This window comes from Phyllobates terribilis, unplaced genomic scaffold, assembly GCF_046119375.1.
Source record: "Phyllobates terribilis strain yellow unplaced genomic scaffold, ASM4611937v1 Scaffold_353__1_contigs__length_1967111, whole genome shotgun sequence".
Taxonomy (NCBI): Eukaryota; Metazoa; Chordata; class Amphibia; order Anura; family Dendrobatidae; genus Phyllobates; species Phyllobates terribilis.
In genome coordinates this window covers 492,152-514,210 of record NW_027363113.1, presented here as the reverse complement: position 1 = coordinate 514,210, position 22,059 = coordinate 492,152, and the positions used below count along the sequence as shown (strand labels likewise).

General features: G+C 45.3%; 1 protein-coding gene across 1 annotated transcript in view; it reads left to right on the top strand.

The window, feature by feature from the left end:
• Positions 1-913: 913 nt before the first annotated feature.
• LOC141222263 (protein kinase C theta type-like) overlaps positions 914-22,059 on the top strand; it is a 101,619-nt gene continuing 80,473 nt past the window's right edge. The window contains exon 1 of the mRNA XM_073666653.1: positions 914-1,429. Within this exon, the coding sequence (XP_073522754.1) occupies positions 1,040-1,429 (390 nt within the window). The 5' untranslated portion in view covers positions 914-1,039. The remainder of the gene's footprint in view (positions 1,430-22,059) is intronic.

Here is a 22,059-nt window from a genome sequence, read left to right as displayed (position 1 = left end):
AAGCGACTGTGCACTGCGATACACACATCCTGTTGAAATTTCTGCTGGCGTTTACAAGCCCCAACCCCCCCTGGGCCCGGTCGCAGTGACTGCCACTGCGACCGCGGACATTACACCCCTGGCTACGTGAATCATATGTCCCATTTTGGTGCTCCTCACCATTTGCATGGCACAGTCATTCATGCTTCTCTATCACCATAGCATGCTGCAAACAATCAGGATGGCTTCTGCTACATCTCTATATAAAAAGATAGTACATCTGTATTTCTATGATACGTAGAGTGGATGGAAATCATACATCTTGCTAATATTTATTATATTACATTCATCTGATGCTCTGTAGTAACAATGTAAATTAAATTGGCGACTTAGTGCAGTTCTATTACTATTAGTAAATGTGGCACCTTGTGTTCCACAGAATATCTGAATATTACCTGAATATTTAATCTCAGCTAATGTTCATTTATCTCTTAAATATCATTGGTCAGATGCTGATCACATGACCAGTGGTGGTGCATGCATGATGATTCCATATGAAGTGCACTGAGTGACAGTTGGAAGTGACAGTTGGAATTGACCAACAACAGTGGAAGAGATGTCGACTAACTCTAAGCAAAGCAATAATATGAATATAAAAGAGGAGGAGATTGTGGTGAGCAGAGAAAGATTGAAGACACGAAGACCTTCCCATGACACATCTGATGATGAGAGGAAGTCTTCAGTCAACAGGACAAAACCACCAGTCCAGAAGAAAGAAGAAGTAGAGGAGAACGTGGTGAGGAGAGAAGCAGCGAAGAGACTAAGACCTTCCCATGACACATCTGATGATGAGAGGAAGTCTTCAGTCAACAGGACAAAACCACCAGTCCAGAAGAAAGAAGAAGTAGAGGAGAACGTGGTGAGGAGAGAAGGAGCGAAGAGACTAAGACCTTCCCATGACACATCTGATGATGAGAGGAAGTCTTCAGTCAACAGGACAAAACAACCAGTCCAGAAGAAAGAAGAAGTGGAAGAAAAGGAGAAGGTAGAAAGTCAGAAGATGGGAGCCAAGAAGAGAGGAGCCATCTTCATCTCATCAGGGGACAAAAAGGAGAAGAAAAGAAGAAGGATTACATCAGGACAGAAACCCATGGATCTAAAGCAGAAGGCTGAAGGAAGCAGCGGTGTTCGGCCAACTGGCTCCAAAAGCACAGTCTCTGATACCATCAAGAGGAGATTATTATTCCATCAAGTGCTTGGCCGGGGATGCTATGGAACGGTCCTGCTGGCGGAAGATTCATCTACCCGCAAACATTTTGCTGTTAAGATCATCGGCAAAAGAGCCCTGCTTGCTGACGGTGATGAGCGTGTGATGCTGGAGCGACGGGTTTTACAGCTGGCATCTGGGAGCCCCTTCCTTGTCCACGCAGACTTTGCATTCCAGATCAAGGTACAGTATTGATTGCTCGATATTAGGAAATGTCACACGTACCACACACTGCTCTGCCTCATGGACCCCACTGATATCATCTTACATTTCAATATAGCATGTCCCAAGGTAACCGCAGACAATAAGATGAATGTGATGACTATACACATGGGATATTGTGGCCCCTACTGTAATCAATAACATTTATGGCGGGGCTTGGTACATTGGGAATCATTTATTAAAACAGCCTTTTTACTTATCCCAGCCAATCACAGAACAGCTTTTACTTTTCCAGGTCAGTTAAAACAACCTTAGCTGAGCTCTAATTGGTTAGTATGGGCAACTAGTTTTCTAGTGAGCAGATTTATTAATGAGGCCCAATGTACCCCGCTCTATAAATGATTGAAAATATTAGATGTCATCATAGAGGTCAATGAACTGTAGAAAATCACTTGCCCGGACCTCATGTGTCTAATTGGGTGACTGGTAATATCTGTATCATTTACAGCATTAGCTGGGCATTATCTTGTTTGTAGGCATCATCACCATGTAGTAGTCTCTAGCTCATTTCTTTCACACTGTAGAATTTTACATATTATTATCTTGTATAGACATGGGATTTCACAATAGATTAAATGTATTTGTTATTTTTTGTTATTTCCTGGATGACATTGTATTTTGTGTATACCATGTGGGGGGACCGGACCCTGTGTACACTATATGTCAGGGCTATTGACTTTTGTGCACTTTATATACAATTTGAGAATGTGTTAATATTTTTGTATACAAGTATTATCTGTATCTTAAAGGCTTTTGTTAATTAATGTTGGGACATTTTTATGCACGTGCATCTACTTGTTTTTCATTGCCATGTTTTCTATGTATAAATATACTGGAATAAAGTACAAAATCCACTGTCTTGGAGTGAAATTTCTTCTAACCTCACCAACTAATGAAAAAGATGGTATCATATTGACCAGGGGTGAGGTGGGCCAGAGGGGCACATGCCCTCCAAGCCGGTGGCCAAGCAGCTGCTTCTTTACAGAATGCAGGGCGGCCCTGTATCTTTCATTGTGTACATGTGCCAGCTGGGCATCTGCAGCCCAGAACAGCCGGCACAGGCCACGTTCTTATGCCTGCCGGAGAGAAGCTTCAGCCGCTGAGCAGTACGAGAGGGCAGACATCTTTGATTCTTGTAAGGCCACGACCCCACTATCAGTATTTGGTCAGTATTCGGTCAGTATTTTTTCTCAGGAGTTGGAGACAAAACCAGGAGTTGGTGATAAATGCAGAATTGGTGACTTGTTTCTATTATACCTTTTCTCTGATTGTTACTGACCTGGTTTTGGCTCCCACTCCTGAGAAAATATACTGACCAAATACTGATAGTGGGGCCGGATAGTGGTCAGGACAGGAGATTTATACTTTTTGTAGAGTGTGGAAGTGGCAGGATGCTGCTCACCTCCTGACAAGTCCAGGGCCAGATCCTGAATGTTATCTATGGTCGCTCTGCTGAGGATCAGAAAGATTTATTGTAGCAGATGGACCCTTCAAGCAGGTTGGGGTCGCGCTGTCAGTGTGAGATCATCGGCTCTCGATCTGTATGAATGTTCAAATCACATCGGACCTGAGATCGAGACACTTCAGACCTTACTATACAGACCCCTGCCCCAGACTGATCCTGCACCAGCTACAGGGCCAGAGCCGGCATAACCACCCATTGCACCAGGGCAAGTGCCAGGGCCCTGGGCAAGAGGGGGGGGGCCCACTCACAGTTGGGGACACTGGAACTCTATTGGGCCTGTGAGTTGGGGGGGCCCGGTGTAACCCCCCCCCCCTCCGTGCTTTACGGTGTTTGAAATACTCACCTCTCGTCATACCCTGCTGGCCGCAGGTCCAGTCTCCTCTGCGTCTTCTGACTCTGTCACGTCTCAGTGTTGAAGAGACAGGACTGGTAGCCAGCAGGGTATGAGGAGAGGTGAGTATTTTATTATTTATTTTTTATGTATGGAGCCCATTCTCTATGGAGCATTATATGGGGCCCATTCTCTATGGAGCATTATATGGGGCCCATTCTCTATGGTGCATTATATGGGGCCCATTCTCTATGGAGCATTATATGGGGCCCATTCTCTATGGAGCATTATATGGGGCCCATTCCCTATGGAGCATTATATGGGGCCCATTATTCTGTATGGCATATTACATGACGCCCATTATTCTTCATGGAGTAATATATGGGGTCAATTATGGTGTAATGAGCATTATATGGGGTTCATTATTCTGTATAGAGCATTATATGGGGCCTATTATTCTGTATGGAACATTATATGGGGTCCATTATTCAGTATGGAGCCCATTCTGTATAGAGGACTATGTGGTGCCCATAATACTGTATGGAGTGCTATGTAGTGCCCATAATACTGTATGGAGGACTTTGTGGTGTCCGCAATACTGTATGGAGGACTATGTGGTGCTCATACTACTGTATGGAGGACTATAATGTACAGTCTAAAATGAAAACTTTTGAATCCCCCCATGACACGCCCCATGCACTGTGAGGATTCGCCGGTTTCTGAGCTATTATAGAATTTACAATAGATATCACTCATGTAATGTAAGAAGTACCGTATTTTTCGGACTATAAGATGCACCGGACCATAAGACGCACCTAGGTTTTAGAGGAGGAAAATAAAAATAAAAAAATTTAAGCCAAAAATGTGTTCCTGATGCACTTTTAAGGGGGAGGGGGTCGTCTGCTGACACTGGTATAGGGGTAATGTCCCCCAATTCTGACAATATCCCCCATCCTGGTATATATGCCCCCCACCTTCCTTTTATACGTGGTCCCCATCCCCATCCTGGTATGCATGGCACCCCTCATCCCTATCCCGGTATGCATGGCACCCCTCATCCCTATCCTGGTATGCATGGCACCCCTCATCCCTGTCCCGGTATGCATGGCACCCCTCATCCCTGTCCCGGTATGCATGGCACCCCTCATCCCTGTCCCGGTATGCATGGCACCTCTCATCCCTGTCCCGGTATGCATGGCACCCCTCATCCCTGTCCCGGTATGCATGACACCCCTCATCCTTATCCTGGTATAGTGGTATGTATGGTACCCCTCACCCCCCATTCCTGGTATGTATGGCACCACTCACCCCCCAATCCTGGTATGTATGGCACCCCTCACCCCCAATCCTGGTTTTCATGGTTCAGTCACCCCCCAAATCCTGGTATGTATGGCACCCCTCACCCCCCAATCCTGGTATATATGGCACCCCTCACCCCCCAATCCTGGTATGTATGGCACCCCTCACCCCCCAATCCTGGTTTTCATGGTTCAGTCAGCCCCCAAATCCTGGTATGCATTGTACCCCTCACACCCCTTTCCTGGTATGTATGGTACCCTTCACACCCCATTGCTGGTATGTATGGCACCCCTCATCCCTTTCACGGTGCACAGATACAAAAAAATAAACACATACTCACCTTTCTTCCCTGTGCTCCAGCGCTTCTGTATCCTGTTCTGCCGGGGAGCAGTGCGGCGCCAGAGTACGCGTGTGCCCATACCGTGCTGTTCAACGCCATTTTGCTGAAGACACACTGCAAATATGTCTTCAGTAAAATGGCGCCGGATAGAGCTATGCATATGTGCCGATTCCAACGCCTTCACTCCTGCCCTGGTCTCCGGCGAGAAGAGAAGCACCGCTGCAACGCTCCTCCCGGTCAGGTAAGTATGGCGCCGGAGATCGCGGTATGTGTTCAGTGTCTACGCATACCGCAATCTCCGGCGCCATACACACTCCTCTTACCTGTAACGTAATGGGTTCTTCTGTCTAGAGCCAGACTGCGCAGGCATGTAGCACTTGCCAAGTCTTTAAAGGCTTCAGACAGAGGGCGGCTTGTAGTGTTATATTATATATACAGTACAGACCAAAAGTTTATTTAAAGATTTTTTTGTATTTTCATGACTCTGAATATTGTACATTCACACTGAAGGCATCAAAACTATGAATTAACACATGTGGAATTATATACTTAACAAAAAAGTGTGAAACAACTGAAAATATGTCTTATATTCTAGGTTCTTCAAAGTAGCCACCTTTTGCTTTGATGACTGCTTTGCACACTCTTGGCATTCTCTTGATGAGCTTCAAGAGAATATATTTATGCCAGGGACGCCATATCAACGAGAATTGTTTATGCCTTTTTTCATCCCAGCTAGCCAATTCTTCTAGCCTGTATACTTGTTCAACCTTCATTTCCCAGAGTGAGATATTTGGGGTCTTCGCAGATTTCCATAAGGATGTCACAAGTAACTTAGCCGAGGCCAGGAGCTGTCTAAGAAGGGTTAATTTTATTTTAGGGAAGTTATCTAGGAACAGAAACAGAAGGCAGATCTCCGGCGAGGTCAAGAGTTGCAAGTTTAAAATTGTATTAATAGTTTGAATTCTTTTTGTCCAGAAGGGCTTAATCAATGTACAGTTCCACCACATGTGGAGCATAGTGCCCACATCAGAAGAGCATCTCCAGCAGTTAGGATCAAGTCCTTTGTAACATTTCTGAAGTTTTGATGGAGTCATATACCACCTGGAGAGAACTTTATAGCCATTCTCTTGTACTCTAACACATCTAGAGGAGACTTTAGGTGCTAGTAGTAATCTTTTAATTTCAGATGGGGTGAAAGGCCTATTCAGATCCTGTTCCCACTTCATTACATATGGCAGTTTCTTAGGGGTTCTGGCTAGGCATAATTGTTTTTGTAGAGCTGATAACGTTCTTTTTTAGGGGTTTTTTGCAGCTATAAGTTTTTCAAAATCAGTCATTTCCCTAATATAATTTGGAGTTTTAAAGACTAGTTTTAAGTTAGACATAAATTTCTGGTACATAAAGGGGTGAAAAGAGATAGTATCTAGCATTTGATTGAGTTCTGCCAAGCAGGGCATGACCCCATTATCTGTAATTTTTTGGAGTGGTGTTATCAAGTTGCGAATTGAGTTGTGTATTGTGGCATTATGGGCTGGAGAAAGGAGAGAACTAGGTCTGTAACTTGTAGGAGAGGGGAGGGAAACGGGGAGCATATTTGTCTTATATGGGGATTGGACCAGATTTTAAAAGTAGTGGCGGTGAAAGGGTTTTTAATTGATGTATACCTAGTACTACTTGAGGGCGTGAGGATGAGCTGTCTAAGGGGGAATTTAAGGATTGTTTCTTCTACTTTAATCCATTGCTTCTGTGGTGGGAGCCTGATCCATCCACGACTCTTTGGAGATGAGTGGCTTGTTGAAGTATCTTTAGATCTGGCAGATCTATACCTCCTTCAGAGTGTGGGAGGGATAATATTTGTAAGGGAAGTCTGGGTTTTTGGTTGTGCCACAGAAAACGGCTGAGGAGTTTTCGTATGTCAATGAAAAAAGAATTAGGTAGGTGGATTGGAAGGGCTTGCACTAGATAAGTTATTTTTGGCCATATCATACATTTAAGGAGATTTTTCCTACCCAACCAGGAGATGTATGAGATATTCCAGTTGGGGGTAAGTTTCTGGATTTTCTGCAATAGCGGTGGGAAGTTTAACTTATAAAGTTCTTGTAGGTTTGGAGAAATCTCAACTCCCAAGAAACGTATTGATGGGGGGGACCAGGTAAAGGGGGACCCGATTGCCATTTGTGTTTTTTGTGGTTCTGGGATATTTATATTTAAGACTTGAGATTTGCTAAGATTCACCTTAAAATTTGATAGTGCACCGTATTCCTTGAGTAATGTCAGGATAACTGGGACAGATATTCTCGGGTTAGAGGTCATGATAAGTAGATCGTCTGCGTATGCTGCGATTTTATGTTCAGTACCAGCTGATTTGATGCCAACGATCCTCCCCTCCTCTCTGAGCTTTTGTAGTAAAGGTTCTAGTGTAAGAATAAAAAGGAGAGGGGAAAGCGGGCATCCCTGCCTGGTGCCGTTAGAAATATTAAAAGATGAAGACATAACATGAGAGAGGATTAGATACACTGCTCAGCAGACAGTATCACACCGGATAGGATTAGATACACAGCTCAGCAGACAGTATCACACCGGATAGGATTAGATACACAGCTCAGCAGACAGTATCACACAGGATAGGATTAGATACACTGCTCAGCAGACAGTATCACACAGGATAGGATTAGATACACAGCTCAGCAGACAGTATCACACAGGAGAAGATTAGATACACAGCTCAGCAGACAGTATCACACAGGATAGGATTAGATACACAGCTCAGCAGACAGTATCACACAGGATAGGATTAGATACACAGCTCAGCAGACAGTATCACACAGGAGAGGATTAGATACACAGCTCAGCAGACAGTATCACACAGCATAGGATTAGATACACTGCTCAGCAGACAGTATCACACAGCATAGGATTAGATACACAGCTCAGCAGACAGTATCACACAGGAGAGGATTAGATACACAGCTCAGCAGACAGTATCACACAGGAGAGGATTAGATACACTGCTCAGCAGACAGTATCACACAGGAGAGGATTAGATACACTGCTCAGCAGACAGTATCACACCGGATAGGATTAGATACACAGCTCAGCAGACAGTATCACACAGGAGAAGATTAGATACACAGCTCAGCAGACAGTATCACACAGGATAGGATTAGATACACAGCTCAGCAGACAGTATCACACAGGATAGGATTAGATACACAGCTCAGCAGACAGTATCACACAGGAGAGGATTAGATACACAGCTCAGCAGACAGTATCACACAGCATAGGATTAGATACACTGCTCAGCAGACAGTATCACACAGCATAGGATTAGATACACAGCTCAGCAGACAGTATCACACAGGAGAGGATTAGATACACAGCTCAGCAGACAGTATCACACAGGAGAGGATTAGATACACTGCTCAGCAGACAGTATCACACAGGAGAGGATTAGATACACTGCTCAGCAGACAGTATCACACCGGATAGGATTAGATACACAGCTCAGCAGACAGTATCACACCGGATAGGATTAGATACACTGCTCAGCAGACAGTATCACACAGGAGAGGATTAGATACACTGCTCAGCAGACAGTATCACACAGAAGAGGATTAGATACACAGCTCAGCAGACAGTATCACACCGGATAGGATTAGATACACAGCTCAGCAGACAGTATCACACCGGATAGGATTAGATACACAGCTCAGCAGACAGTATCACACAGGATAGGATTAGATACACAGCTCAGCAGACAGTATCACACAGGATAGGATTAGATACACAGCTCAGCAGACAGTATCACACAGGATAGGATTAGATACACAGCTCAGCAGACAGTATCACACAGGAGAGGATTAGATACACAGCTCAGCAGACAGTATCACACAGCATAGGATTAGATACACAGCTCAGCAGACAGTATCACACAGCATAGGATTAGATACACAGCTCAGCAGACAGTATCACACAGGAGAGGATTAGATACACAGCTCAGCAGACAGTATCACACAGGAGAGGATTAGATACACTGCTCAGCAGACAGTATCACACAGGAGAGGATTAGATACACTGCTCAGCAGACAGTATCACACCGGATAGGATTAGATACACAGCTCAGCAGACAGTATCACACCGGATAGGATTAGATACACTGCTCAGCAGACAGTATCACACAGGAGAGGATTAGATACACTGCTCAGCAGACAGTATCACACAGGAGAGGATTAGATACACAGCTCAGCAGACAGTATCACACCGGATAGGATTAGATACACAGCTCAGCAGACAGTATCACACCGGATATGATTAGATACACAGCTCAGCAGACAGTATCACACAGGAGAAGATTAGATACACAGCTCAGCAGACAGTATCACACAGGAGAAGATTAGATACACAGCTCAGCAGACAGTATCACACAGCATAGTATTAGATACACAGCTCAGCAGACAGTATCACACCGGATAGGATTAGATACACAGCTCAGCAGACGGTATCACACAGGAGAAGATTAGATACACAGCTCAGCAGACAGTATCACACAGGAGAAGATTAGATACACTGCTCAGCAGACAGTATCACACCGGATAGGATTAGATACACAGCTCAGCAGACAGTATCACACAGGACAGGATTAGATACACAGCTCAGCAGACGGTATCACACAGGAGAAGATTAGATACACAGCTCAGCAGACAGTATCACACAGGAGAAGATTAGATACACAGCTCAGCAGACAGTATCACACAGCATAGTATTAGATACACAGCTCAGCAGACAGTATCACACCGGATAGGATTAGATACACAGCTCAGCAGACGGTATCACACAGGAGAAGATTAGATACACAGCTCAGCAGACAGTATCACACAGGAGAAGATTAGATACACTGCTCAGCAGACAGTATCACACCGGATAGGATTAGATACACAGCTCAGCAGACAGTATCACACCGGATAGGATTAGATACACAGCTCAGCAGACGGTATCACACAGGAGAAGATTAGATACACAGCTCAGCAGACAGTATCACACAGGAGAAGATTAGATACACTGCTCAGCACACAGTATCACACCGGATAGGATTAGATACACAGCTCAGCAGACAGTATCACACCGGATAGGATTAGATACACAGCTCAGCAGACAGTATCACACCGAATAGGATTAGATACACAGCTCAGCAGACAGTATCACACCGAATAGGATTAGATACACAGCTCAGTAGACAGTATCACACAGGAGAAGATTAGATACACAGCTCAGCAGACAGTATCACACAGGAGAGGATTAGAAACACTGCTCAGCAGACAGTATCACACAGGAGAGGATTATATACACGGCTCAGCAAACAGTATCACACAGGAGAGGATTAGATACACGGCTCAGCAGACAGTATCACACAGGAGAGGATTAGATACACGGCTCAGCAGATGGTATCACACAGGAGAGGATTAGAGATACAGCTCAGCAGACAGTATCACACAGGAGAGGATTAGATACACGGCTCAGCAGACAGTATCACACAGGAGAGGATTAGATACACGGCTCAGCAGACAGTATCACACAGGAGAGGATTAGATACACAGCTCAGCAGACAGTATCACACAGGAGAGGATTAGATACACGGCTCAGCAGACAGTATGACACAGGAGAGGATTAGATACACGGCTCAGCAGACAGTATCACACAGGAGAGGATTAGATACACGGCTCAGCAGATAGTATCACACAGGATAGGATTAGATACACAGCTCAGCAGACGGTATCGCACAGGACAGGATTAGATACACAGCTCAGCAGACATTATCACACAGGAGAGGATTAGATACACAGCTCAGCAGACAGTATCACACAGGACAGGATTAGATACACAGCTCAGCAGACAGTATCACACAGGACAGGATTAGATACATAGCTCAGCAGACGGTATCACACAGGAGAGGATTAGATACACGGCTCAGCAGACAGTATCACACAGGAGGGGATTAGATACACAGCTCAGCAGACAGTACCACACAGTATAAGATTAGATACACTGCTCAGCAGACAGTATCACACAGGAGAGGTTTAGATACACAGCTCAGCAGGCAGTATCAAACAGGAGGGGATTAGATACACAGCTCAGAAGACAGTATCACACAGTATAAGATTAGATACACTGCTCAGCAGATTATCACAGCATAGGATTAGATACACGGCTCAGCAGACAGTATCACACAGGAGAGGATTAGATACACAGCTCAGCAGACAGTATCACACAGGAGAGGATTAGATACACAGCTCAGCAGACAGTATCACACAGTATAAGATTAGATACACTGCTCAGCAGACAGTATCACACAGGAGAGGATTAGATACACAGCTCAGCAGACAGTATCGCACAGGAGAGGATTAGATACACAGCTCAGCAGACGGTATCGCACAGGAGAGGATTAGATACACGGCTCCACAGACAGTATCACACAGGAGAGGATTAGATACACAGCTCAGCAGATGGTATCACACAGGAAAGGATTAGATACATAGCTCAGCAGACGGTATCACACAGGACAGGATTAGATGCACAGCTCAGCAGACAGTATCACACAGGAGAGGATTAGATACACAGCTCAGCTGACAGTATCACATAGGACAGGATTAGATACACAGTTCATCAGACAGTATCACACAGGAGTGGATTAGATACACGGCTCAGCAGACAGTATGACGAAAGATAGGATTAGATACACAGTTCATCAGACAGTATCACACAGGAGACGATTAGATACACAGCTCAGCAGACAGTATCACACATTACATGATTAGATACACAGCTCAGCAGACAGTATCACACAGGATGGGATTAGATACACGGCTCAGCAGACAGTATCACACAGGAGAGGATTAGATACACAGCTCAGCAGACAGTAACGCACAGGAGAGGATTAGATACACAGCTCAGCACACAGTATCACACAGGAGAGGAGTAGATACACGGCTCAGCAGACAGTATCACACAGGAGAGGATTAGATACACAGCTCAGCAGACAGTATCACACAGGATAGGATTAGATACACTGCTCAGCAGATAGTATCACACCGGATAGGATTAGATACACAGCTCAGCAGACAGTATCACACAGGAGAGGATTAGATACACAGCTCAGCAGACAGTATCACACCGGATAGGATTAGATACACAGCTCAGCAGACAGTATCACACCGGATAGGATTAGATACACAGCTCAGCAGACAGTATCACACCGGATAGGATTAGATACACAGCTCAGCGGACAGTATCACACCGGATAGGATTAGATACACAGCTCAGCACACAGTATCACACCGGATAGGATTAGATACACAGCTCAGCAGACAGTATCACACCGAATAGGATTAGATACACAGCTCAGCAGACAGTATCACACCGAATAGGATTAGATACACAGCTCAGCAGACAGTATCACACAGGAGAGGATTAGAAACACTGCTCAGCAGACAGTATCACACAGGAGAGGATTAGATACAATGCTCAGCAGACAGTATCACACAGGAGAGGATTAGATACACGGCTCAGCAGACAGTATCACACAGGAGAGGATTAGATACACGGCTCAGCAGATGGTATCACACAGGAGAGGATTAGAGATACAGCTCAGCAGACAGTATCACACAGGAGAGGATTAGATACACGGCTCAGCAGACAGTATGACGCAGGAGAGGATTAGATACACGGCTCAGCAGACAGTATCACACAGGAGAGGATTAGATACACAGCTCAGCAGACAGTATCACACAGGAGAGGATTAGATACACGGCTCAGCAGACAGTATGACACAGGAGAGGATTAGATACACGGCTCAGCAGACAGTATCATACAGGGTAGGATTAGATACACAGCTCAGCAGACAGTATCACACCGGATAGGATTAGATACACAGCTCAGCAGACAGTATCACACCGGATAGGATTAGATACACAGCTCAGCAGACAGTATCACACCGAATGGGATTAGATACACAGCTCAGCAGACAGTATCACACCGAATAGGATTAGATACACAGCTCAGCAGACAGTATCACACAGGAGAAGATTAGATACACAGCTCAGCAGACAGTATCACACAGGAGAAGATTAGATACACAGCTCAGCAGACAGTATCACACAGGAGAGGATTAGATACACGGCTCAGCACACAGTATCACACAGGAGAGGATTAGAAACACTGCTCAGCACACAGTATCACACAGGAGAGGATTAGATACAATGCTCAGTAGACAGTATCACACAGGAGAGGATTAGATACACGGCTCAGCAGACAGTATCACACAGGAGAGGATTAGATACACGGCTCAGCAGACAGTATCACACAGGAGAGGATTAGATACACGGCTCAGCAGATGGTATCACACAGGAGAGGATTAGAGATACAGCTCAGCAGACAGTATCACACAGGAGAGGATTAGATACACGGCTCAGCAGACAGTATGACACAGGAGAGGATTAGATACACGGCTCAGCAGACAGTATCACACAGGAGAGGATTAGATACATAGCTCAGCAGACAGTATCACACAGGAGAGGATTAGATACACGGCTCAGCAGACAGTATAACACAGGAGAGGATTAGATACACGGCTCAGCAGACAGTATCATACAGGGTAGGATTAGATACACAGCTCAGCAGACAGTATCACACAGGAGAGGATTAGATACACGGCTCAGCAGATAGTATCACACAGGATAGGATTAGATACACAGCTCAGCAGACAGTATCACACAGGAGAGGATTAGATACACGGCTCAGCAGATAGTATCACACAGGATAGGATTAGATACACAGCTCAGCAGACGGTATCACACAGGACAGGATTAGATACACAGCTCAGCAGACATTATCACACAGGAGAGGATTAGATACACAGCTCAGCAGACATTATCACACAGGAGGGGATTAGATACATACACAGCTCAGCAGACAGTATCACACAGGACAGGATTAGATACATAGCTCAGCAGACGGTATCACACAGGAGAGGATTAGATACACGGCTCAGCAGACAGTATCACACAGGAGGGGATTAGATACACAGCTCAGCAGACAGTACCACACAGTATAAGATTAGATACACTGCTCAGCAGACAGTATCACACAGGAGAGGATTAGATACACAGCTCAGCAGACAGTATCAAACAGGAGGGGATTAGATACACAGCTCAGAAGACAGTATCACACAGTATAAGATTAGATACATTGCTCAGCAGATTATCACAGCATAGGATTAGATACACGGCTCAGCAGACAGTATCACACAGGAGAGGATTAGATACACAGCTCAGCAGACAGTATCACACAGGAGAGGATTAGATACACAGCTCAGCAGACAGTATCACACAGTATAAGATTAGATACACTGCTCAGCAGACAGTATCACACAGGAGAGGATTAGATACACTGCTCAGCAGACAGTATCGCAAGGAGAGGATTAGATACACAGCTCAGCAGACGGTATCGCACAGGAGAGGATTAGATACACGGCTCCACAGACAGTATCACACAGGAGAGGATTAGATACACAGCTCAGCAGATGGTATCACACAGGAAAGGATTAGATACATAGCTCAGCAGACGGTATCACACAGGACAGGATTAGATGCACAGCTCAGCAGACAGTATCACACAGGAGAGGATTAGATACACAGCTCAGCTGACAGTATCACATAGGACGGGATCAGATACACAGTTCATCAGACAGTATCACACAGGAGTGGATTAGATACACGGCTCAGCAGACAGTATCACGAAAGATAGGATTAGATACACAGTTCATCAGACAGTATCACACAGGAGACGATTAGATACACAGCTCAGCAGACAGTATCACACATTACATGATTAGATACACAGCTCAGCAGACAGTATCACACAGGATGGGATTAGATACACAGCTCAGCACACAGTATCACACAGGAGAGGATTAGATACACGGCTCAGCAGACAGTATGACACAGGAGAGGATTAGAAACACTGCTCAGCAGACAGTATCACACCGGATAGGATTAGATACACAGCTCAGCAGACAGTATCACACCGAATAGGATTAGATACACAGCTCAGCAGACAGTATCACACCGAATAGGATTAGATACACAGCTCAGCAGACAGTATCACACAGGAGAAGATTAGATACACAGCTCAGCAGACAGTATCACATAGGAGAGGATTAGAAACACTGCTCAGCAGACAGTATCACACAGGAGAGGATTAGATACAATGCTCAGCAGACAGTATCACACAGGAGAGGATTAGATACACGGCTCAGCAGACAGTATCACACAGGAGAGGATTAGATACACGGCTCAGCAGATGGTATCACACAGGAGAGGATTAGAGATACAGCTCAGCAGACAGTATCACACAGGAGAGGATTAGATACACGGCTCAGCAGACAGTATGACACAGGAGAGGATTAGATACACGGCTCAGCAGACAGTATCACACAGGAGAGGATTAGATACACAGCTCAGCAGACAGTATCACACAGGAGAGGATTAGATACACGGCTCAGCAGACAGTATGACACAGGAGAGGATTAGATACACGGCTCAGCAGACAGTATCATACAGGGTAGGATTAGATACACAGCTCAGCAGACAGTATCACACAGGAGAGGATTAGAGATACAGCTCAGCAGACAGTATCACACAGGAGAGGATTAGATACACGGCTCAGCAGACAGTATGACACAGGAGAGGATTAGAAACACTGCTCAGCAGACAGTATCACACAGGAGAGGATTAGATACAATGCTCAGTAGACAGTATCACACAGGAGAGGATTAGATACACGACTCAGCAGACAGTATCACACAGGAGAGGATTAGATACACGGCTCAGCAGACAATATCACACAGGAGAGGATTAGATACACGGCTCAGCAGATGGTATCACACAGGAGAGGATTAGAGATACAGCTGAGCAGACAGTATCACACAGGAGAGGATTAGATACACGGCTCAGCAGACAGTATGACACAGGAGAGGATTAGATACACGGCTCAGCAGACAGTATCACACAGGAGAGGATTAGATACACGGCTCAGCAGACAGTATAACACAGGAGAGGATTAGATACACGGCTCAGCAGACAGTATCATACAGGGTAGGATTAGATACACAGCTCAGCAGACAGTATCACACAGGAGAGGATTAGATACACGGCTCAGCAGATAGTATCACACAGGATAGGATTAGATACACAGCTCAGCAGACGGTATCATACAGGACAGGATTGGATACACAGCTCAGCAGACATTATCACACAGGAGAGGATTAGATACACAGCTCAGCAGACATTATCACACAGGAGGGGATTAGATACATACACAGCTCAGCAGACAGTATCACACAGGACAGGATTAGATACATAGCTCAGCAGACGGTATCACACAGGAGAGGATTAGATACACGGCTCAGCAGACAGTATCACACAGGAGGGGATTAGATACACAGCTCAGCAGACAGTACCACACAGTATAAGATTAGATACACTGCTCAGCAGACAGTATCACACAGGAGAGGATTAGATACACAGCTCAGCAGACAGTATCAAACAGGAGGGGATTAGATACACAGCTCAGAAGACAGTATCACACAGTATAAGATTAGATACACTGCTCAGCAGATTACCACAGCATAGGATTAGATACACGGCTCAGCAGACAGTATCACACAGGAGAGGATTAGATACACAGCTCAGCAGACAGTATCACACAGGAGAGGATTAGATACACAGCTCAGCAGACAGTATCACACAGTATAAGATTAGATACACTGCTCAGCAGACAGTATCACACAGGAGAGGATTAGATACACAGCTCAGCAGACAGTATCGCACAGGAGAGGATTAGATACACAGCTCAGCAGACGGTATCGCACAGGAGAGGATTAGATACACGGCTCCACAGACAGTATCACACAGGAGAGGATTAGATACACAGCTCAGCAGATGGTATCACACAGGAAAGGATTAGATACATAGCTCAGCAGACGGTATCACACGGGACAGGATTAGATGCACAGCTCAGCAGACAGTATCACACAGGAGAGGATTAGATACACAGCTCAGCTGACAGTATCACATAGGACGGGATTAGATACACAGTTCATCAGACAGTATCACACAGGAGTGGATTAGATACACGGCTCAGCAGACAGTATCACGAAAGATAGGATTAGATACACAGTTCATCAGACAGTATCACACAGGAGACGATTAGATACACAGCTCAGCAGACAGTATCACACATTACATGATTAGATACACAGCTCAGCAGACAGTATCACACAGGATGGGATTAAATACACAGCTCAGCACACAGTATCACACAGGAGAGGATTAGATACACAGCTCAGCAGACAGTATCACACAGGAGAGGATTAGAAACACTGCTCAGCAGACAGTATCACACCGGATAGGATTAGATACACAGCTCAGCAGACAGTATCCCACCGAATAGGATTAGATACACAGCTCAGCAGACAGTATCACACCGAATAGGATTAGATACACAGCTCAGCAGACAGTATCACACAGGAGAAGATTAGATACACAGCTCAGCAGACAGTATCACATAGGAGAAGATTAGATACACAGCTCAGCAGACAGTATCACACAGGAGAGGATTAGATACAATGCTCAGCAGACAGTATCACACAGGAGAGGATTAGATACACGGCTCAGCAGACAGTATCACACAGGAGAGGATTAGATACACGGCTCAGCAGACAGTATGACACAGGATAGGATTAGATACACGGCTCAGCAGACAGTATCACACAGGAGAGGATTAGATACACAGCTCAGCAGACAGTATCACACAGGAGAGGATTAGATACAAGGCTCAGCAGACAGTATGACACAGGAGAGGATTAGATACACGGCTCAGCAGACAGTATCATACAGGGTAGGATTAGATACACAGCTCAGCAGACAGTATCACACAGGAGAGGATTAGAGATACAGCTCAGCAGACCGTATCACACAGGAGAGGATTAGATGCACAGCTCAGCAGACAGTATGACACAGGAGAGGATTAGATACATGGCTCAGCAGACAGTATGACACAGGAGAGGATTAGAAACACTGCTCAGCAGACAGTATCACACAGGAGAGGATTAGATACAATGCTCAGTAGACAGTATCACACAGGAGAGGATTAGATACACGGCTCAGCAGACAGTATCACACAGGAGAGGATTAGATACACGGCTCAGCAGACAGTATCACACAGGAGAGGATTAGATACACGGCTCAGCAGATGGTATCACACAGGAGAGGATTAGAGATACAGCTCAGCAGACAGTATCACACAGGAGAGGATTAGATACACGGCTCAGCAGACAGTATGACACAGGACAGGATTAGATACACGGCTCAGCAGACAGTATCACACAGGAGAGGATTAGATACATAGCTCAGCAGACAGTATCACACAGGAGAGGATTAGATACACGGCTCAGCAGACAGTATGACACAGGAGAGGATTAGATACACGGCTCAGCAGACAGTATCATACAGGGTAGGATTAGATACACAGCTCAGCAGACAGTATCACACAGGAGAGGATTAGATACACGGCTCAGCAGATAGTATCACACAGGATAGGATTAGATACACAGCTCAGCAGACGGTATCATACAGGACAGGATTAGATACACAGCTCAGCAGACATTATCACACAGTAGAGGATTAGATACACAGCTCAGCAGACATTATCACATAGGAGGGGATTAGATACATACACAGCTCAGCAGACAGTATCACACAGGACAGGATTAGATACATAGCTCAGCAGACGGTATCACACAGGAGAGGATTAGATACACGGCTCAGCAGACAGTATCACACAGGAGGGGATTAGATACACAGCTCAGCAGACAGTACCACACAGTATAAGATCAGATACACTGCTCAGCAGACAGTATCACACAGGAGAGGATTAGATACACAGCTCAGCAGACAGTATCAAACAGGAGGGGATTAGATACACAGCTCAGAAGACAGTATCACACAGTATAAGATTAGATACACTGCTCAGCAGATTATCACAGCATAGGATTAGATACACGGCTCAGCAGACAGTATCACACAGGAGAGGATTAGATACACAGCTCAGCAGACAGTATCACACAGGAGAGGATTAGATACACAGCTCAGCAGACAGTATCACACAATATAAGATTAGATACACTGCTCAGCAGACAGTATCACACAGGAGAGGATTAGATACACAGCTCAGCAGACAGTATCGCACAGGAGAGGATTAGATACACAGCTCAGCAGACATTATCACACAGGAGGGGATTAGATACATACACAGCTCAGCAGACAGTATCACACAGGACAGGATTAGATACATAGCTCAGCAGACGGTATCACACAGGAGAGGATTAGATACACGGCTCAGCAGACAGTATCACACAGGAGGGGATTAGATACACAGCTCAGCAGACAGTACCACACAGTATAAGATTAGATACACTGCTCAGCAGACAGTATCACACAGGAGAGGATTAGATACACAGCTCAGCAGACAGTATCAAACAGGAGGGGATTAGATACACAGCTCAGAAGACAGTATCACACAGTATAAGATTAGATACACTGCTCAGCAGATTATCACAGCATAGGATTAGATACACGGCTCTGCAGACAGTATCACACAGGAGAGGATTAGATACACAGCTCAGCAGACAGTATCACACAGGAGAGGATTAGATACACAGCTCAGCAGACAGTATCACACAGTATAAGATTAGATACACTGCTCAGCAGACAGTATCACACAGGAGAGGATTAGATACACAGCTCAGCAGACAGTATCGCACAGGAGAGGATTAGATACACAGCTCAGCAGACGGTATCGCACATGAGAGGATTAGATACACGGCTCCACAGACAGTATCACACAGGAGAGGATTAGATACACAGCTCAGCAGATGGTATCACACAGGAAAGGATTAGATACATAGCTCAGCAGACGGTATCACACAGGACAGGATTAGATGCACAGCTCAGCAGACAGTATCACACAGGAGAGGATTAGATACACAGCTCAGCTGACAGTATCACATAGGACGGGATTAGATACACAGTTCATCAGACAGTATCACACAGGAGTGGATTAGATACACGGCTCAGCAGACAGTATCACGAAAGATAGGATTAGATACACAGTTCATCAGACAGTATCACACAGGAGACGATTAGATACACAGCTCAGCAGACAGTATCACACATTACATGATTAGATACACAGCTCAGCAGACAGTATCACACAGGATGGGATTAGATACACAGCTCAGCACACAGTATCACACAGGAGAGGATTAGATACACGGCTCAGCAGACAGTATCACACAGGAGAGGATTAGAAACTGCTCAGCAGACAGTATCACACAGGAGAGGATTAGATACAATGCTCAGTAGACAGTATCACACAGGAGAGGATTAGATACACGGCTCAGCAGACAGTATCACACAGGAGAGGATTAGATACACGGCTCAGCAGACAGTATCACACAGGAGAGGATTAGATACACGGCTCAGCAGATGGTATCACACATGAGAGGATTAGATACACGGCTCAGCAGATGGTATCACACAGGAGAGGATTAGAGATACAGCTCAGCAGACAGTATCACACAGGAGAGGATTAGATACACGGCTCAGCAGACAGTATGACACAGGAGAGGATTAGATACACGGCTCAGCAGACAGTATCACACAGGAGAGGATTAGATACATAGCTCAGCAGACAGTATCACACAGGAGGGGATTAGATACACGGCTCAGCAGACAGTATGACACAGGAGAGGATTAGATACACGGCTCAGCAGACAGTATCATACAGGGTAGGATTAGATACATAGCTCAGCAGACAGTATCACACAGGAGAGGATTAGATACACGGCTCAGCAGACAGTATGACACAGGAGAGGATTAGATACACGGCTCAGCAGACAGTATCATACAGGGTAGGATTAGATACATAGCTCAGCAGACAGTATCACACAGGAGAGGATTAGATACACGGCTCAGCAGACAGTATGACACAGGAGAGGATTAGATACACGGCTCAGCAGACAGTATCATACAGGGTAGGATTAGATACATAGCTCAGCAGACAGTATCACACGGGAGAGGATTAGATACACGGCTCAGCAGACAGTATGACACAGGAGAGGATTAGATACACGGCTCAGCAGACAGTATCATACAGGGTAGGATTAGATACATAGCTCAGCAGACAGTATCACACAGGAGAGGATTAGATACACGGCTCAGCAGATAGTATCACACAGGATAGGATTAGATACACAGCTCAGCAGACGGTATCACACAGGACAGGATTAGATACGCAGCTCAGCAGACATTATCACACAGGAGAGGATTAGATACACAGCTCAGCAGACATTATCACACAGGAGGGGATTAGATACATACACAGCTCAGCAGACAGTATCACACAGGACAGGATTAGATACATAGCTCAGCAGACGGTATCACACAGGAGAGGATTAGATACACGGCTCAGCAGACAGTATCACACAGGAGGGGATTAGATACACAGCTCAGCAGACAGTACCACACAGTATAAGATTAGATACACTGCTCAGCAGACAGTATCACACAGGAGAGGATTAGATACACAGCTCAGCAGACAGTATCAAACAGGAGAGGATTAGATACACCGCTCAGAAGACAGTATCACACAGTATAAGATTAGATACACTGCTCAGCAGATTATCACAGCATAGGATTAGATACACGGCTCAGCAGACAGTATCACACAGGAGAGGATTAGATACACAGCTCAGCAGACAGTATCACACAGGAGAGGATTAGATACACAGCTCAGCAGACAGTATCACACAGTATAAGATTAGATACACTGCTCAGCAGACAGTATCACACAGGAGAGGATTAGATACACAGCTCAGCAGACAGTATCGCACAGGAGAGGATTAGATACACAGCTCAGCAGACGGTATCGCACAGGAGAGGATTAGATACACGGCTCCACAGACAGTATCACACAGGAGAGGATTAGATACACAGCTCAGCAGATGGTATCACACAGGAAAGGATTAGATACATATCTCAGCA